This window comes from Castor canadensis, chromosome 12, assembly GCF_047511655.1.
Source record: "Castor canadensis chromosome 12, mCasCan1.hap1v2, whole genome shotgun sequence".
Classification (NCBI taxonomy): domain Eukaryota; kingdom Metazoa; phylum Chordata; class Mammalia; order Rodentia; family Castoridae; genus Castor; species Castor canadensis.
In genome coordinates, this window is record NC_133397.1 from 122,627,097 (window position 1) to 122,647,843 (window position 20,747).

The 20,747-nt window shown below is 38.9% G+C and overlaps 2 protein-coding genes across 5 annotated transcripts in view; one reads left to right on the forward strand and one right to left on the reverse strand.

Moving 5' to 3' along the window:
- Dph5 (diphthamide biosynthesis 5) overlaps window positions 1-7,885 on the forward strand; it is a 33,256-nt gene extending 25,371 nt beyond the window's left edge. For both annotated transcript variants that reach the window (XM_074050892.1, XM_020182031.2), the window contains exons 5-7: window positions 4,211-4,250; window positions 5,760-5,863; window positions 7,220-7,885. In XM_074050892.1, the coding sequence (XP_073906993.1) occupies window positions 4,211-4,250; window positions 5,760-5,863; window positions 7,220-7,425 (350 nt within the window). In that variant the 3' untranslated portion in view covers window positions 7,426-7,885. The remainder of the gene's footprint in view (window positions 1-4,210; window positions 4,251-5,759; window positions 5,864-7,219) is intronic.
- Window positions 7,886-14,116: 6,231 nt separating this feature from the next.
- The window catches only part of Slc30a7 (solute carrier family 30 member 7), a 68,339-nt gene continuing 61,708 nt past the window's right edge, over window positions 14,117-20,747 (reverse strand). For all 3 annotated transcript variants that reach the window (XR_002213518.2, XM_020182037.2, XM_020182035.2), the window contains one exon: window positions 14,117-20,177. Coding sequence is in view for 2 of the 3 variants with exons in the window: in XM_020182037.2 (XP_020037626.1) it covers window positions 20,130-20,177 (48 nt within the window). In the remaining variant the exon portion in view is untranslated. The remainder of the gene's footprint in view (window positions 20,178-20,747) is intronic.

Consider the following 20,747-nt stretch of genomic DNA (forward strand, 5'->3'; position numbering starts at 1 on the left):
AAAAAAAAAAAGTCAGGGCTTTGAGCTTGCTAGGCAGGTGCTCTACCAATTGAGCATACATTCAGCCCTTTTTGCTCTGGTTATTTTTAGAAGTAGGGTTTCACTTTTTGACCAGGCCAGCATGGACCATTATCTTCCTATTTTAGGCTTTCCTCTATAGCTGGGGATGACAGGCATGCGCCACTGCAACCCAGCTGTTGGTTGAGATGGAGTCTCACTGACTCTATCCATGGAGTCCCACGCTTGCCTGGGCTAGCCTCAAACTTCTATCCTCCCCATCTCAGCCTACTAAGTTGCTAGGATTGTGGGCATGAGCCACTGGTGTCCAGAAGAAATTTCTTATTCTTTTTTCTCAGTGTTAGATTACTGTAAATGTTTATAGTACTTACTCTCACATATGTAGTTACAATATCAGTTACTGGTAGCAAAAGCTCACATAATGGCATCAGTCCTCAAAACATAATTTGAAGTGTACTGTTTTAGTGATACTGTGTGTGAAGTTACCCAGCAGAATGTCTGCTACATAGCACGGAATGAGGACAGGAGATGAACACATGATTTTGGCCTTTATAATAATACAGATATTTAGAATAGTAGAAAACATTTCTATTTGGCACAGACTTTTAAAATTACTTGCATAACATAGCCACTTCTGTGTTATTTGATAATATATAATTTTATGCAACCTTGTCAATATGAAACCTAATCAGTATATTTTGATAGGAAAGATGAACTAGCTAGTACAACTTATTGTTATTAATGGTTGGCATGTCATATAGGGTGAAATTAGAAATCAATATCCAGAGCAGGGGTTGGCAAACCAGTGCCCAGATATCATTTCTGGCCTGCTGCTTGTTTGGTCAAGAAGATCATATTGAAACATGGCCACCCACGTTCATTTTTGTATCGTGTATGGTAAGTTTTGTGCTGAAGAGGCAGTGGTAAGACTTGTAACAGACTTTATGGTGCTCAAAACCTGAAATATGTATTATCTACCCCTTTACAGAAGTTTGCCAACTCCTGATCAAGTATCCTGATCAGTGATACTTTATGGAATCTCACTGACTCTTTCCCCTACCTCGCAATCATCTGCTTTCGCATTAACTTGGCTTCTTTCTTCCTACTTCATAACAGCAAAGACTTTGCTTGTTCATTTTTGTTTTCCAGATATCTAGAAGTCTGGCATGGTATAGCTGCCATATAAATATTTAAGGAAAATATTATTATTTTCTCGGACTTGGTCTTATGGCACAGAAAATCTTAACCCTTGTTTGTTTATTCAATTCCAGCCAGAATATATTCCTTTTATTCTACTCACATTGATACGTAATGAACGTATATATGGTTCAAGCCGTAAAACTTTCTCTAACATTTCCTTTTTCTGACTTGTATCTGTCTCCCATAGTTAGCTTGTTTAATATGTTTCTTACTTTAGTTTATTGCCATTGGGATTTAGTGCTTTGATAGCAGTTAATTAGCATTATAGATTTGTCCTTGGATTTCCACGTGGGGACTTGTCTTATTTTTTTGTAGTCCTTACTAACATTTATTAATTGGGGTGGCCTCTACCACTAGATACATCCATTCTGTTAGTGGAAGTTTAGTTTAGATCAATTAAGGCCAATAGTGAAGCACAAAGTAGAATGATGGGGAAAGGACACCTTTTAAAAGGACTTTTGTCAAAGGACAAACTAGTTAAATGTATTGAGGGATGAAAAGTGGGGACTTGTCGGAGCTCAGGACACTACAGTGCATATGTGTTTTACAAGAGGACTGAAAGTTTTTAAAGTAGAACAGAGAAGAGTCTTAAGGAGAGGCTACCTGGAAGCCTCTTGTCATCTAGTCAGTCTGCCAGAAGTGAGGGCAAGGATGGCAAGCAGTGCTTATTGCTCAGAGAACTTTGGAAAGGCGGTGGAAAAACCAGTGTACAGGTGTTTATTGTTACCCTCTGCCCACTGTGGAGTTTGGTTCATTTTGAAAACTAAGGAAGTACTAGACATGGGTCCTGCCCTTAGAGTTGTGAAATCTAGTTTGGAACTAAAATGTTATGCACATGAAACTTTAAGGAACAGTCAAATTCTATTGTCTGGAGAGACAGGAAGGGTAAACTAGAACTTTGGCTCTCAAGTTCTCTTTCTAAGAGCTGTCTCTTTTCTTAGCTTTCCTGGGAAAAGACAAACAAGGTTAAACAATATGTCTTCCCTGCTCTGTTAACAAAAGCAGGAAGGAGTGTGAAGTAGAGGATGTCAAGATTCCAAATTCTCAAGCCGTCGATCTCATCACTCACTCATCTGGCATTTCCATTATGTGAGCTGGTAGTTTTTAAATGCCTGCACTGGGCCAAACCCACAGGGATTAGTGAGAAAAAAAACCATGGTAAGAAACCACAGCATTTAAAATTTACTTCAAGAAACAAGAACAATATCTGTGACATAACTAGAGGTTAATAAAGGGCAGCATTAATCATATCAGATTTCCAGAACAAAGAGCATTACGTGAGAAGCCAACAGAGACTTTGTGAAGGAATGGAACTTATGTTGCTTAGTAGTAGACTGAGATGGGCTGGTGAGTTGGTGGCAGTAGATGTTCAGAGTATCTGCTGGGTGCTTCCAATCATGCTAGGCCCTGGTACTAAGATGAGAAGGAGAAATTTACATTCTACCAAGGAGAATTAAAGAGGAAAAATGATGGACTGTGGGAAGACAAGGAAAAACCAATCTGAATTGAGACTCAGTCACTAAAAGTGATACTCATTCAACTAAAAAGCATTTGCCTGTAAAAATTCTCCCCAGCTTTTTTTTTGTTTTTAAAATATGAAAGATTTTGTTATCAAAAATAACAATTTAAAGCTAGGAATGGTGGTATACTCCTGTAATTCCAGCACTCAGGAGGTAGAGGTAGGAGAATCACAGGCTTGAAGACAGTCTGGGCTACATAGTAAGACCATGTCTTTAAATTAAAAAAAAAAAAGTTAATACTTCACAGGTTCAAGGTGAATGAATTAACAAATGTGTTGAACTTATAAAAATCTTAACCACTGGTTCCTGTTGTATCATAATGTCCTGTTCATCTCTGCTATCATTGTAAGCAAACTCTAGAATACTTGATAAGAAAAACTTGTTGAGTTGCTTATGAAAGTTGTAGTGTCTATCAGAGACGCCTTAGTCACACCATATTTATTGTGCGGACACAGACCTTGGCATGTAAAACAGGAAGCAGCTGCTGCTCCTGCTGTTGTGCACAGAGTTCCTGTCAGGACCTAGAGTGGGTCTGCTTTTTACCTTTTACCAAATGGTTGAGCAAGCATCAGTGATTAAAGATATAGCGGATCAAGTATTTGCAGTGAGTGGATTGTCAGGTTTCATGAGGGCAGAGATCACGTGATGTCTGAGCAGGCTGCTATGGTGCCCTTACCTGCACAGTGTCTGACACACAGCCAGTGCTCCGAAGGCCTGGTAAGAATGAGGACTTGGTGTGCAAGTATTTATTTGTAATTAAAGCATGTCCTACTATTCATAAGACAGCAACAGCTTCGTTTCAGAACGTGACAAGACTTTTTTCTACTCATGTTACATACATTGAAGCTTTTACATCCCGGGGCCTGAAAAACAAAAAAAAATAGAGCCAGGCACCAGTGGTTCACGCCAGTAATTCTAGCTACTCAGGGGGCAGAGATCTGAGGATTGTGGTTCAAAACTACCCAGGCAATTAGTTTGTGAGACCTATCTTGAAAAAAAAGCATCACAAAAAAAAGGGCTGGTAGAGTGGTTCAAGGTGTAGTCCCCGAGTTCAAACCAGTACCACAAAAATAAATAAATAAATAAATAGAATAGTATAGAAACATTAGCAGACTGTTCACTCGTCTGTGCAAGTTTCAGCTGGTAGAAATGAAGCAGATTTCAGTAAGCTGTTAGGTAGTCTATGCGCCGTTTACCTGTTGTCTTCTTCTCCCTCAGAAAACTAGATCTCTGCCGGATGGCCTCAGCCAAACTCGTGTTTGTTCTCTGACTGATGGCCTGTAACCACAGACTTCCTTCTCTCATTTCCACGGCGAGGCCCAGGAATGAGCAGAGACTCAACAACTCGCACACAGGCATTTTGGAGACTTGGAAAAATGTTTCCCTAAAACTTAGCTGACTCCTAATTGCAGTTTAACGGTTTCATGTAAAGTTCTTAATTAAATTAAAAAATGATTCTTCATTTCCTACAGATATCAAAGTAAAGGAGCAGTCTGTGGAAAACCTAATTAGGTACGTGCACTCTTGCACCTCTCCCTAGCTCTGTGGGCAGTTGAGGCCAGGGCCTTGTGCATCCTGGGCAGGCGCATTGCCACGGGGCCACACACCCCCTCCCCACAGCAGCCTTCACGTAAGTTCTTATTCTGAGAGTGCTCACATCCATTTTAAATCCTTCATAATAAGTTCTACTTAAATGATATGAGTTCTAAAAATTGTTGAAAAATGAGCTTTCATCACCAGGTACACAGTAAACATTTTAATCTTGTAACTAGAAAGAAAGAGTGGAGTTGCAGAGTTTATAGACTTAACACTGAGAGCAGTGTCTGTCACTAGGCACTTGGTAAATCCGTGTGGAGTCAAACACTTAACACTTGAGTCCCAGGTCTGCCTCTCGTTGTGTGCTCTTGGCACTTCACTTCCCCGTCTGGCATTTAATTTCTTCATGTGTATGAAGATGCTCAGCTTCCTTCTCCGCATAGAGAGGCACTACACACTATAGTGACCACCACCACACGTGACTAATGAGCACTTGAAACCAGGCCAGTGTGACCAACTTTTTTATTGAATTTTAATTGATTTAAAACTGATGCCTGTTGCAAGACTTTTAAGTAGATTGGAATATATAAAATCTATTTTTATGGCCACAAATTTTATGAAATTTAAATATAAATCCATATTTTCAATAAAAAGTTTAACGTACAAATTAAGATGTGCTATAAGTACACACCAGATTTCAAAGACTTTGTATAAGTCGCCTTAATTTTTATGTGAATAAATATTAAAATATTACATTTGACATATATTGGATTAACCAAAATGTGTTATTAAAATTAATCTTGTCATTTAAAACTTGTTAATGTGTCTACTAAGAAATTGAGATTATATTGTGGCCGACATATTTCTATTGGATAGCGTTGACCTAGAGAATTGTTTTGCAAGTCAGTAAAATAATCACTGTGAATTATTTTGTAAGTTTTCAAAAGCTTACACTTTTATTATGATCATGGGATAAACCTGGTAGACCTTGAGGCATACAGAAGTAAATGTATAACACTGTAGAAGATTTTTGGATCTTTATTTCTTTAGTTTTCTTAGAGGAAGAAGTGAAAAACAGGAGTCTGTAGTTTAAACAGGTTAGTAAAAAAAGTTCAATGCCAACACTGCAAAAATAAACGTAAAATAATAGAAGAGCGCTCTAGAGCTCATAAACTGGGTGTAAATGAAGCCAAAACTAGGTTGAATGATGTTTGTGCCTAAGGCATGATTTGAAATAAAGACAGCCTTGATCCCGAAACTGTCTTGACATTTTTGTTCTAGCATCATTTCAGTTGAAGTAGAACTTGTGGAAAGCTTCAGAAGCTGGAGCAGTGACTGGCAATGCTGTCTTTGGTGTACATTTAAAGAAAACTTCAGCTTCACGTAGGCTGTGCCACGTGAGCATACAGGGATTGCATTAATAGTGTGTTCTGTGTTCTGTCACTTGATGGCAAAGAAGAGCGGCACCGGCTTCTGTTCTTTCAGGGGACGGAAGATCTATGAACCTCCACGGTACATGAGTGTAAACCAGGCAGCCCAGCAGCTTCTGGAAATTGTTCAAAATCAGAGGCTACGAGGAGAAGAACCAGGTACTTGGACCTTCTAAGGGCTGTCCTGTTATTCCTCTACCACTCCATAGAGAGCAGTATGATTTAATACTTGACATACGTGTACACTGCTCCTGGAGAGTTAGTGTCTGCACTGTACTGTATTTCTTGTCATTTTTTCCAACTTTAACTTAAGTTCCATAGGCTGCAACTTGTACTGAAAGAAAAATATGGTAAAATTAACATAATTCCAGGAAGTAAGGATTTTTTCACCAATTATATATAATGAGATTTGATATAAATATCTTAATGTGTAAGTATTTTTGATAAAATACTTTCCATTTTAACCTTAATCACTAGTGAGGTTTGTCCTGCGAAGATACATTTATTCTACTTTCTCTTCTCCACTCTGAGACCAGGAATTGTTTTCTTCAGTGTAAAGATGAGAGTTTATGCTTCTATTCCTAATAGCTAGACAGCGTGCGGTATATAGTAAAATGTGTTTTGTCAGTAAATGTCTACTGAGATGTCCTTAGTGTCCCTGTCATGTTCTTAGAAGCCTGCCTATAAGCCCCATCCTGTGATAGAAGAGATACGTTAAGAGATTGCAGAGTGAAATTGTGCATTGTGTTCTCATTAGGTGCTCTTACTACATTGTGAAACAGTTTGCAGGATGCACTGTGTTCATAACTTGGTACCAAGTTCCTCTCATCCTGCTCCTCCTTGTTAAATCATTGGCCCATGTTGGTCACTGTTCAGTCAGGACAACTTTCCCAATGCAACAGTGAAACCAGTGAGCCCTGCAGCTCCACCAGCAAAGTGACCCTGTGAGGTCACTGAGGTTGTTACTCTGAACTTAAAGCATAAGCAGTGCTCCCAAAGCTTGCTCCTTGTTCAGGGCTTTATAGCTTACTTTAGTGTCTTGCCCTACCACTGCCATTTGATAGTACTCCATTCTAAAAAATGAGAGAACTGAAGCTTCTCACGTAAAATTAGGTAGCCAAGCAGAAACTTAGAAATCTGTTTTTATCTGATAATGTCAGGTTTTTCTGGTATCTCTTGATCAGTATGAACATATCAGGAATTTTTTCAAAATACAAGTATATCATAAACAAATTCATTGAATCTATTTTAAGACAAATGCTCTGGAATTACAAGGAGTATGGATACAGCTAAATATTTACCATCCTTAAAAACATAAGTTCTTCTAAGCCTTTGATGTTCTCAAAGAGTGAAGTGACTGGTCTGTAGTGAGTGGTTACCCACTGAGCCTGAGCTTCTTCAGGCTTCTTTGAATGTACTTGTGGAGCTAATATTTTTGAGTGTTGAATGAGATGATACATTTGCAGAACTGAACGTCAGTAGCTTTTTCTTTTTCTTTTTTTTTTTTTTCCATAGCAATCACCGAGGAGACACTCTGTGTTGGCTTAGCCAGGGTTGGAGCTGAGGACCAGAAAATCGCAGCAGGCACTCTACAGCAGATGTGTACCGTGGACTTGGGGGAGCCGTTGCACTCCTTGGTTATCACAGGAGGCAGTGTGCACCCCCTGGAGATGGAGATGCTCAGTCTGTTCTCCCTCCCAGGAAGTGGCCTAGGGCCCTAGCATCCATGGACTCTGAACACGGACGTTTCTTCTTGCCCTGTGGTAGTTCCAGTTAGATGTGGATGTGTACATCTTTGTGGAACAGATTAAGGAGGTGTTTTGGTTTGCCTATTAAGTGTAAAATAAGTGACCAAAAGGAAATCATTTAGTTCAACAATCCTGACTTCCTGTAGCCATGGTTCTCCCCTGTGGTATCTCATATGCCATTTTGGAATACTTGTGATTAGACATCAGATAGAATCATTTCAAAGCAGTTTTTATTTAGGAGACCAGTAAATGCAAGGTGTTTGGTCAGAGGATAACTAAGAGGTAACTGGAATTCAAATCCTTTTATGTTAGTTTTGTAGGGGAAGTTTGCCACAGGTGCTCTATCACTTGAGCCAGCCCCTTGATCCTAGTTTTAAATGGAAAGAAATTCAGTAGTGGCAAGAAAATAAAATAAATGATTACTAACTGCTCACGGATTGTTTTTTATATGCTTTTCTTCTGTTACAAAAGTCATCTTTCACCACTGTACCATAAGCTACCCTGACAGCAGCTGGAGTGTGGACTTCAAAGCAGAAGTGAGAAGAGAAACCCCCACCCAGCAGCACTCCTTGGCTCAAGGCTCAGGGGAGCACGCACCACAGAATGACACCCTTCTGACATTCTAATGGTGTGACTAACTCTACTACATTTTGGAGGTTATGTAATTGTTTAGTTCGAAATACTCGGCCAGCCATGGATAGTTGCTGTTTGGTTGAAAACAGCATTTTTTGTAGCTAAGCAGATAAACCAAAAACTTGCTCACTGCAAAATGGAAATTTTAAAAATATAGGTTTGAAAGCAACAATAGATTGGTCAAGATTCATCATATCACTGAATTCAGTTAATATGCCATCATATCTATATATATGTGGGTAATCACACTCTTGTTACCATAACGTTCTATGTTTTTTATTAGTTCAGAATAGAGATAGTTCAGTTAGCCCAATTCTGAGTACTTCCATGGTCTAATCAATTTGATCTCTGAGAATTTTCATAGAGATATGAACAAAAAAATTCCTTCTTTCTGTTATTATCAAAATTAGCTAGAAATTTTTTTTAATATTTTGTTTGGGATAAAAGATTTTACTATGTACAGAACATCTCAGTTTCAATTTATTGGGCACAAAAAGGGAGAGAGCCAAGTGTTTTCGAGTCAGTTCTGTATTATTTTCTTCTGAGGTATTAAACCTCAGAATTTTAAGAATTACAAAATGTTACTGGGGAGGCATAGCCAGGGTAAAAGTTAGTGAGACCCCATCTCAATCAACAAGCTAAATATGGTGGCTTGTGTCTATAATCCCAGATACATTAGAAGCGTAAGTAGGATGATTGCTGTCTGTCTAAGGACAGCCCCAGACAAAAATGCGAGACCCTATCCAGAAAAATAAAGCAAAAAATGTCTGGGGATACAACTCAAATGGTAGAGCACCTGCTTAGCAAGTGTGAGGCCCTGAGTTCAAACCCCAGTACTGCCAAAAGAAAAATAATCAAATGAAAGACTTCTAGTTTTGATGATAGTGGAAAAGCTGTAGTTATAAACTCTGGACACGGCATCATAAGCAATTGTCTAAGACACTAGGAGTCACAGAAGTAGGCTGAGCCCTGTGCTAACTCTTTTCCCATGGGGCATTCCCAGTCCTTCTGGGGAGCAGTGGCTAGAACTAGGGAAAGCTGCAGTCTTCCTGGCCTGGGGTCCTAGAGGAGGAATTGGGAGCTGCTGGAGAGCTGGAAATTGAAGATGCCAAAGGAGGAGTTGTGAAATCTGGATCTGTCTCCTAAATCCTTGACTGACTCCTGGACGGTGCATGTGCAGGAAGACTCCTAGGAGCTGGTGGGAAGCCATAGCCGGAGGCTGGGAAAGCTAACAGGTTCTTCTCTGCTGCAAGAGAAGAACTGTAGGTTTGAACTTCAGCAAGTCACAGGGCTTGGTAAACACTGGGCTTCCCATCAAAACCCCAGACTGGCCTTGAATTAGTAAAGACTGGGCCCAAGACTAAGGATCTGTATTAAAGCTAAGGCCAAGCCTTCAACACAATATAAAACCCAAGCCTCCATAACATCAAGGTGACTAGCAGTGAGTTAAATGCTGGCTGGAACAAAGCGTGGGGTGCTTCAGAGTCTGATGACATCAAGAATGACCAGAGACGGGGAAACATGAAGCACGGCTTTGTGGTTAAAAAGAAGACAGTGGGCACTACACACCCTCAGGTAACCTTGATGCTGACACAGTAGAGCAGCCATTAGGACTCTGCTCGTGGACGAAATGAGCCTCAGCCAAGAAATGGAAACTTAAAAACAAAAGGAAAAAAGAACCAAATTGTTGGGCAGAGCAGCCATGTACAGGTGAGAAAGGCGGAAGGGAAGACTGAATTTATCAGCAGAGACTTGGTGTCATGTGGAGACGATATCAAACAGTTTAACACGTATGTAACTGGATTTCCAAGAAGAGAAGAGAAAGAGTTGGGCAGAAAAAATGTGAATAAATAAAAGTCAAAATTAGATCTCTCAACACAGACCCAATGAGCTCAGTGCATCCCAGACAGAATAAATACAGAGAAAACCGTACCTAACACACCACTTAAATTCATGAAAACCAAGGTAAGAGAAATTGCCCAAGCCATCCAGCATGGTAGTGGGGAGCTCAAGTTTTATTTGAAATGAAAAGTTAGGCACCTTTATTTTTTGCTAAGTCTGGCAATCCTGTTCTCAGTGATGTAAGTGAAGCTATAAAATGAAATCTGCGTTACTCACCAGGAGAAAGATGAACAGTATTGCTTTCAGTTGACTGTCTGGAAATCTGTGGGAGGAGGGGCAGGGCGGTCAAACCTAGTGCCTCACACATGGCAGGCAAGTACTTTTCCACTGAGCTACACCACCCACTATTTTTAATGTTATTTTATTCTACAGTGAAACTTCCCCATTATCTTAACATGTAAGTTTCATAACCCAGGATTCCCTTCCATGACCCCTATTTTTCCCTCTACCTACCCATAGTCCCTTGCAACCTCTCATCTGTTCTCTCTCTAGAGAACAGATGAGAGTGTCTTTTTGACAGTGTCATGTAATCGACACTGGCTTCTATAAGCATAAATGCCTTTGAGATTCATCCAAGTTGTTGCACGTAGCAGAATTTTACTCCTTTTTAGTGCTAACCTGTGTGCTCTTGTATGGATGCAGTACTGTTTTCATCTGTTCATTATTTGAGAGCTATTTGGGTTATTTCTGCTTCTTAGTAATTATGAATAGAGTTGTACACATGGTCACATACAGGTTTTTGTGTGGTTGTAAGTTATTTCTCTAAAGAAGATACCCGAGAATGGGATTGGTGGGTCACATAGCAAGTGTACATTTAACTCCATGAGAAACTGCCAAAATGATTTCCAAAAGCGGCTGTACATTTCACATTCCTACCAATTCCCACAGGGGTTCCCGTCACTCTGAATCTTTGCCAGTACTTCTGCTGTCTTTTGTTTTGGCTCTTGTGATAGGTGTACTGGTGCCTTATCAGGGTTTTGTTTCCTTAATGGCTTATGGTAACACCTTTTCATGGGCTTGTCATTGGTACAGTCTATGTCTTTTGCCCTCTTAAATTGGATTATCTTCTTGGGGATAAGTTTTGAGTGTTCTTTTTGAACATTTTCTGGATACAAATTCTTTGTCAGATGTTATTTGCAAATGTTTTCTCCTATGGCCCTTAATTATACTTTTGGTGAGAGTGAAAGTTTTTAATTCTGAAAAAATTTGCTTTATCCTTTTATTTTCTTATGTGGATCATGTTTTTTTTACCATATCTAAAGATCCATCACCAAATTTAAGAATACATAGATTTTTCTTCTATGTGTTCATCTAGAAGTTTTATAGTTTTACATTTTGCATTTTTTGCATGAAGTGTAGGTTTTTTCTGTTTTGCTCCTGTTGTAGATGTTCAGTTGCCTCAGTACAACTTGATAAGGCTTTTCTTTCTCCATTGAACCGTGTTGGTCTATCTCCACAATCTTCTTGCTGCTGTTAATCCACACGGCTCCCCTTCTACAGCACCACATTGTCTTGATTACTTTAGCTTTGTAGCAAATCTTTAAAAATAGTGCGATTCCTTTAACTTACTGTATCAAAATTGTTTTAGTTCTGGTTCCTTTGCCTTGCCATTTAAATGTTCAGACGACCTTGTTGACGTATACAAAAGAGCTTACAAGATTTTGATTGTAAATGTTTGACGTGATATGGATATTTTGGGGTTTGCTTGGCTTCTTAAATCTGTAGGTTTATGTAACCAAACTTGGGTAGTTTATAGGCATTCTTTCTTCAAGTGTGTTCTTAGCACCGCAAACTTCATCAAGACTGTTCAAACGCTAGTAAGAGAGACAGTCGACAGTTTCTGCTGTCCCACAGGCCTGAGGTGTTTCGTTTTTAAACTTTTCTCTGCTACTCAGAATGGATAATTCTTCTTGACCTATCTTCAAGTTTATTGACTCTTGGTTCCTCTTTTTAAAATTTTGGTTATTCTAAAATTTCCACTTAGTTTTCTGCTTTTTTATGTCAATATTCATTGCACAATTATTTATGATTGCTTGATTATTTTTGTAATAGTTACTTTAAGCCAATTCCAACACTGATGTTATCTCAGCCTTGGTGTCTATTGATTTTTATTGCAAGTTGAAATTTTTGCAGTACCTTGGCAGCCAAGTTTGGGTTGTAACTTGGGACATTTTGAGTATTACATAAGAGATTCTGAGTGTTGTTTAAATTCTGTGGAGAAGTTAGTCTTGTTAAATGCAGAATGCAATTACCAATCTGCCTTCTGTGGGCTGTTCAGTTTCCAAAGACTGTAGGTCTCTGGCTCTATTTCAGGTTTGTTTCGCTCAGCATGGAACTTGGGAAATTGGATTATTTAGTTAGGTTTTTTGGTGTACAAAGTAGAATCACATCTAAGCATTGATGATTGGAGGGTGATTTTTAGGGTTCATAAACAATGAAGACCTTAAAACAGGTCTTAGGAATTCAGCAGATGAAACTGAAATTGTACATTTGAATGTTGCTAACATGCACTGAGCTTCAGATTTCATAACTTGAAGGAGGACTGGAAGAGCTGACAGTTTGAATGAACTAGAATCTTATTAAAGTACTGTTTTCCTGTTTCTCCCTTGTATAGAAGGGAAAGTAGTAAAATGCTGTCTTTCTGTTTACATCTCTTGAACACGTTTGCTTCTCCCTGTGTTTGTTTTCTCTGACCTAAGGCTAATGAAAGTTTGTTCCTTGCTGTACTCCAGGTACTGTGATTAAATAAGGAGGGAAAGAAAGTATTAAGAGCTTGGAGGACTTGATAAGCATTAGGGAGCCACTCAAGATCCTAAGCAGAGGACTGAAATACAAATTGGAAAGCTTATTTAGTCTGCCAGTGTGACACAGCAAAGCTTCTGGGGGAAGGAAGCAAACTTCTTTTAAAGAAAGATTCGTGATGTACTGTAGTAAACAGCTTGCCTAAGTCTGTGTATACAGCAGGCTCCTCTAAAGGTATCCATAGACCACCATAGCCTTCGGTTAGGCAGACTAACTCCAGAGAACACAGGAAAAGCAGGGAGCCCCTGGTAGGTGTTGAGACCTAGCAAGTCAAAGTGCAGTATGCAGCACGGTCCCCACAAAGTACCCAGGAAGCCAGGGTAGAGCAGCTGATTCAAAATGCCCAGGAAAAAGTTAGACTCTGCCAAGGTTAGAATTGTTTTTCTGTGTTGGTGAGGGGTGAGATGGATGTACCTCAAAGCTGGGCATGGAACAGTTGGGAAGCCAGACAGGTCCAAAGTGGTGCTGCTTGCAGTCATCAGTAGCTCCTGGAACAGGCAGTAGGAATGGGAAAGATGAGTTAGAGATTTCAGAAGAAGGAAGGAAGGGAAGGAAGGACTTGTGAAAGGGGATTTAGGAAATCAAGGCAGCAAAGGCAATATTTAGATTTCTAAGAATTCTGTAGGAATTCTAACATAAACTGGTAGTTGAGATGTGGATAGAAAAGATGACATTTTTTCCTCTTTGAGTTTGTGATGCTAGTAGTTCTGGCGTACCACCGATGGCCTTTAGATAATGAGAAGTGAAGCCAGAGCACCACTGGCTGGTCATGTTCAGATGGTTGGACATGAACAGGAAGAAGCACATGTGCCACAAATGATAAAGTCCTTAGTGTAGCAAGCTTGATGGTAAAGAGGCTGATCTGATAATACCTTTGAGAAGGTGGGATGAGTAGGGCCTGGGATTTTTGTGATGAAGTTATTTTAAAAAGGAATTGCAGGCTGGAGGTGTGGCTTGAAGTGGTAGAATGCCTACCTAACAAGTGTAAAGCCCTGAGGTCAATCCCCAGTGCTGCAAAAAAAAAAAAAGAATTGCTTCCAATTAGAAGGAAGACCTTGGAAGGACAAAAGAGGTTCTTGTCAGACGCTTTGGTGTTAATTTCATAAGATAAGGCCATCTACAGAGATTGACATAAAAGAACAATTTGGTGTTAATGGAAATATCTGCAGTTAATGTGTTTATGAGGAAAGAGATGAGAGAAAACCTCAGCAATGCTCCATGCAATGTAAGATGGACACCCAACCTTTTTAGATATCTTCTCTCCTAATGTGTTCCACTGCAAAAGTGTTTTTGCAGTTCATCAAGCTGGTAAGACACGACTCAGGTATAAGATTTAAACAGAAATTTTATTGAAAAGAATTTTGGTACAGTTCATGATTCTTTTAAAATACATCTGAGATTAAACAAAATATATACGTGAATGTGTGCAAGTAGAAAAGTGAAATATACATTATGCACTTGTTGTATTGCACTTGGGCAAATCATAACTTAAGCACTTTCCAGCCACATCACAAAGTGTGGAGTGTGACATTCCTACCTAGCCTCGCACATTTACAGAAATGTTTCCATACCAAAGGAATCGAACCCAAATCCAAACTTGGCCAATATGCTTAAAACCATTGAAGGCAGGGAGGTTAAGTGTACTAGTAAGAGGTTTGGCAACTTTTCATTCACAGTGTGTTCAGTCTGTAACACCCATTCTGTGAAACTGAGAGAAGTCTGGGGATAATGGCACAGGTAGGAATAAAATTCCACTGCGTTTGCTATTTGGGAAAGCAATGGAAGTACTTGACAGGCTGTTAACATTTAGTTCCAGAATTTTCATTGAGGGCGATGCACACATCATGTGACACACAAATGAAACTCAAGATACTAAAATATAAAATAAAGCTTTTTTTCACCTTCCATAAAGTGACTGCAACAATGAAAAGGAAAAAAAATGAAGAAACAAAGGGATGGCCTACTAAAATTTAGTATTTGGAGAGTAAGACCAAAAAGGCAAAAAAGTATTCTAGGAACATTTAAACCACTTAATGAATATATGTAGTGTTGTTTTTATAGAAGCACCTTCAAGAAATACCTCTGAAAGAGTTTTGGATGATGACATCTCTGGGAATAAAACAGAAGGCAAACATAGGTCTTTAAATTAATACGAATATGGCAACTTTCCATAAAATCAAAGGAGACAGTGCAGTTCCTAGTTTGGCTACACACAATCCAGAAATTCAAGTGACCCAGGTTGCACAGTCCTAGCCCTGCCAAATTCCTTTTCAGCAATATCCAAACTGGAAAATAAAACTGTATACCTTCACTGTTTCCATATTACAAAGAGTGATAGCTCACAGGGCTACTTGAAAAAATAATGGACAAAGGGAATATTAAGTCACTTATTTGTGCAAAAATGCCAAAGAAATGCTGAGATGTTTTCTGTAATAAGTAAATTACAGGTTTATCTGCCATTAACCCTTATTATTGTATCTACTACTATCTACAATAGTTACTCGTTATTTAACCAAGCATTTCGTGAGCATGAAGTGTAAATCCATCTAAGTCTGGGGACAAAAGGATATACAAGACACAGGAAGACTTTTTTTTAAAACAAGTTTTCCAACATGACCAAAATTACAAATACTAAGTTTTCAAAGCTGTGGTGAAAGGAATAGACATTTATGAATTAAGATTTTTTTTCTTCATTTTGTGAAGATACGTATAAAATGTAATGTTTTAAATCAAATCCTACTTCTTTTTCTCCTGCAATACAAAATTATTTGTTCTTCTTGGAAGGCAATTCTGTAGGGTGGAGTTCAGTTCCTCCTGTTGACAGAGAGGGTGCTATATCATTTGAATCACTTGAGCTTACTCTAAGTAAAAGCAGGACTTTCTATTTCTTAATGGCCTTAAAAGTGCTTGAGTTCTGGTTACTCATCTTGGTCTGCAGTTTTAGATAATGGCAAAGGTAGAAAATAAACATAAGAGTGCACAGAAAGAGCCAGTTTGAATAGTTGATAACTGTTCGCCCATAAAAATTTTGTCATGGTAATTTTTCACTGATTTTCTGGAGAGCCTGTTTAGATCTGATACAATTCTTGGATCGTGAAAACAATGTGGAATGACATTCTTAAAACAGAGTGATGTCAGCAAAGTACTGGCCTTTGAGTCAGTGCTATACCATTGGCTCTTCCCCAGGCAAAGAAGAGCAAGTCATTTAAATTCCCTTGACAGTTTCCTGATCTAACAAGGGTTAAGAATTCCTCATTCACGTTGTTATGAGAACCAGAAAATATCTTTGAAAATGTTGTCAGTTATAAAATCATGCAAGATTCTTTATAGAAATGTGAGGGGTGAATGTGGTAGCGTAAGAAAGGCCCATAAGTGCCTGGCACATGAACACTCAGTGGTAAGTTATTCCCCTCACTCTGTACAATGTGCAGTTAGGAAATGCTTAAACAAACCGAAGATGACCTCATGAAAGGCCTGTGCCTCAATCTGGCCTCTAAGCAGAACTGTCCTTCTCTGCTTCTCTTCTGCAAACATTCTTCTCTTTCTTTGAGTCTGTCTTAATCCTAAGGGGATCATGTCTTGAAACAATGTTCCACTAAATAAAACCTTAAATGAATATTCTTTAGAGAAGAAGTCACTGCATTTTTTCCCAAGATTCTCATAAATTTGAAAATAATTTGCTTGAAAAATGGTGACTTTTGTAAGAAAAAAAAAAAACTGTCAAGGAAATGCCTTTATGAAGAATCAGGAATCGTGGTTTAGCATTTGGAATTCCAAAAAGATTTCAGAACTTCACTCTACTGAATTAAAATATTTACTCTATACAACATCCAATGTCTAATTTTGCACAGCTCTGAGAGTTTGTAAAATGAAAAAGCTCTCCAGTGACTGAAACAGCGAAGTGGCAAGGCTGAAATGATATGACCTGTGAATGAACTGTCCTGGGTTTCTAAAAAGTACCAGTGTACAGAACATAAAATAAGGAAACTTAGCAATGCTTACACTGGACTGAGCCTTGGCCCGTTACCAAAGTATTCTCACAAGTAAGTGTGCACTGTGCAAGTATCATTGCTTTTTAAAAGTCAGGAACTGGATTCATAATAAAAAAAGTAAAGAAACATTCATTATAGTGTCTTCCACAAAGAATACTGTGGAAATATAATCTAAATTTCATAATTAGATATGAAAAACAAGGCAGAATTCCATTTATAAAGTGCCTTAATGTACCAAAATGGAGGTCATGTGACCTTTACTTACAAACAAATAATATTTAATCACATTTATAGAAAGGCAAATATTACACTGGAGAGGCAGCACAACACAGTAAAAAGAATCTTGACTTGGAGTCAGAAGATGTGAATTTTGGTCTCAGCTTTGCCACTGATTATCCCTGTAACTGAGGAAATGTCAGCTTTTCTGGGCTTCAGTTTTCTCCTCTATGAAATGAGAGGTAGAACTAGAATGCAGTCTCCACTAGATGTGAAATTCTATGTTAGTGTAATGCTGTTATTTATAAACCCCATCATCACACACCAGGGTGTTACCAGATTAACATTTAAACACTGCTGAGTCCACAGCAGGTAAAAACAAGATTCTGATCAACTCCAATTTGAGTTCATGATTTGCTTTACCGAGGTGCACAAAAGTCACAGTATTTTGTTATGGGTGTATGTTTAGGCTTTGAAGAATGCTGCAACAGTCCAGATCCAAGGGAAGTCACAATGCCAGTGACACCCGTTACCACTTTACTCCTCCACTGCAGGAGATGGGTACAGATGACAGCGTGAGGCACCCTAGCTTGGACATGAACTAGGCACCGCCCCTCACCAGTGCAGGGGAACTGTTAGCAAATCCAGGAAGTTGTGCGTGTGGTAAGCTTTTCACTGAGTAATACAACAGATTTTAAAAACCTGGAAAGGTAAACTTCCCGAGTGATACAAATTTGTTCTCCCATAGAAAACTTTGTTTTTGAAAATACTGGCAAAATTATACTCATATACAGATTGTTCTGTTTCTGTGTTAGTTCAGTGTTAGGGCATCTAAGTTTCCTTTGTAACCATAACCAGGCAGCATTTTTCAGTGAAATTACCTACTTTAGTGATAGCTCTGTGTCAAAGACACAGCGGCTTTACCACTGTTTTTTCCTGCTGTGCACACAGATACAATGACATTAAAGCATAAATGATAATGCCAACCTGCTAAATGTTATGAGCTGGCGATCTCTTTTAAAAAGTGCAAAAGTAGTTTCTCTTCAAACACTTCATATACTCTATGCCTTATCATGGGGAAAAACATTCATAGATTTGTGCACTGAGTGTACAGTTGAATAAAATGATACACATTTTAACAAAACCCACTCAGAATGGAGGGCTCAGTGAAAAGCAGATTTAGATCTTCAAACACACTGGCACATTTTGTAAACCCATGCAGTTATCTCCATATGTGAACCATCAGTGTAGTCACACATAATTAGTTTATAAAGGCACACATCCAAAATCTCTGCCTTCATCCAGACCTGTCATTTTCGGTAATATGCCAAGCCCACAGAATATCCCAGAGTTCCACTGGACGTGGTAATGGTTAGACTTCCAAATGACTGGCTACAACTGTAACGAAAACAAATGTGAGTACTGGGACATTTCCTTTTATACTTCCCTCCTAAAACACTCAATTATTTCCATTAAACACGATTTACTACAGGAATTCTTAGCTTTAGAACTGCCTGGCAATAAGCAGACATGTTTCAAAATACTGTTTTTGCAAAAAGGAGACCATAGACAGTTCATGGCACTCTATGGCAGTTTAGAAAACACGAAGTAAGTTCACAAACTCTAGGTCAGAAGTAGGGGGAAGATACTGTAAAACCCACACAGCGTCTATAATTTCTACCACCTTACTGAAAAGCGCTGATTACTGAGCCATACTCCTGAGAATCCCAACAACCATGTTTACCTGGTAAGGATTCCACCCCCTCCCCCCTTTTTATTTTCAGTTAAAGGGAAGAATATATGTTGTGATTTAAAAAAAAAAAGAACGGGAAAATGTCCAACAGCTCTTCGTAAAGCACAGAATACTTGAGTGTTTGAGCACTTGTCATCTCAAATTGCATTTTTATTTTTCAAATACACAAGAACCTGGAAAATCAACTTACTTCTACGATACCTGTGTTATAAAAAGCTCTATATTAACCCATTTGCGCCATCCCTTCAGTAGTTCAGACTCACTCAAATGCTGTAGCATTCATGAAAGCAACTGCACTTACGCAAAGGTTACAGAGGAGAAAAACTATCACTTGCATTTGAAGAAAGGATGAGTAAAAGTAGCACTGACCCAGCCATTTCTGCCTTCAGTCTGCATTGCCTTTTCCAGTCAGTAATAACACCCATAAAAATGCCAAGAGAGCTGAAAGAAATTCTACCACAGAGCTTCTATGGAAAGTTAGGATTTAGAAGATGTTCCAGGTCAAAACCACTTTCTCTGTAATGCATGGGACTTGCAAAGTTTTGAAAACACAGTCCACACAGTAATTTAATGTGATTACTGTATTATTTTCTTAAAAATCAAAATAACCCCTTTTTTGATGAGCTAAAACAATAAAAAGAAACTTCACATATGGAAGCCTATGCTGGAAGCACACAGGACGATGATCTGTGCACGTGCAGCATGAGTCTTAGTTTGCACAGATTACAGAATGTCCACTGAAAAACATCCATGACCTTGGATGGTACATTTCTATGCTGGCAGGTACATGTTCTGATACAAAGGCACTTTGAAAACCCAATATGGTTTGGTTCATAAGTTTGCAAGGTACAAACAACTTTACAAACATATGATTATACTGAAGAATGCCAACAACTGTGACATTACGTATAAAACAGATTTCCTTTTTTTTTTTTTTTTTTAATAACACTGGTTTTGTGGGACTAAAGCAGGAGTTTCCAGCAGCTTCACTGAAGACATTCCAGATGGCTGGAGGCCCACAGTCTCAATCTCACTGGCTGGGTGGGATGAGGGGAGACGGTGAGGCATTCCACATGAACCTCCTCCTCCACCAAAAAAAAAGAAAGGACAAACCAACACCCTAGAACAAAACCAGAGACCTCAGAAATCAGAATGGCTCAGAGGGGAAAAAAGCAAGACTGAGGGTGCAGGAGATGGCTTAGCCGTGACCCTCCCTCAGCCAGGAGCTCTTGGCAGAGCACATGGCTGGCTCTACCTGTGTACTTGGTGCTGGGGAGTTGTAGCAGTGAGTTCTCTGTTTCAAAGAGCTGAGTACAATGTTTCAGATTGTACAGTACCAGAAAAATTTGGTCCAAAAAGTAATGACTTCTTTGTATTCACTACATGGCCGCAAAGTCGATCTGTACATACAGCTGTCTCACTCCAGCCTGAAAAGTTAGAAAAAAATTAGAAAATTAGTGTGTAACATAGTGCACATTTCAGAAAACTAGAGGAAATCATCCCTACCGAACCCGTCCATGATAAATAATCAACATGCACGTCTAATAAGCGTGACTACCAACTGCTTCCTCAGCCACATCTTCAATTTCAGATACGAATTTGCTAGTCAAGAAGACTGCTCTTGCTCCAGGATATGATAGAGCCATGTGCACTCCCATGCTTACTGCAGCCCTGTTCACAAGAGCCAAGCTTTGGCAACAGCCCAGATGCCTTGCAACTGATGAATGGACTAAGAAAATGAGTATACATACATAATGCAGTATTATGCAGCCATAAAGAAGAATGAAATTATGCTGTTCACAGGAAAATGGATCTAGAGAGCATCATGTTAAGTGAAGTCAGGCAGGCTCAAAAGGTTAAAGATCACATTTTCCCTCATGTAGAAGCTAGACCTATAAATTAAATGTACACATAAGTACATATATGATCATATATGTCTCTATATATATGTAAAAGAGAACAAGATTTATTAGTAGGTCTGCCTGAGGAGACTATGG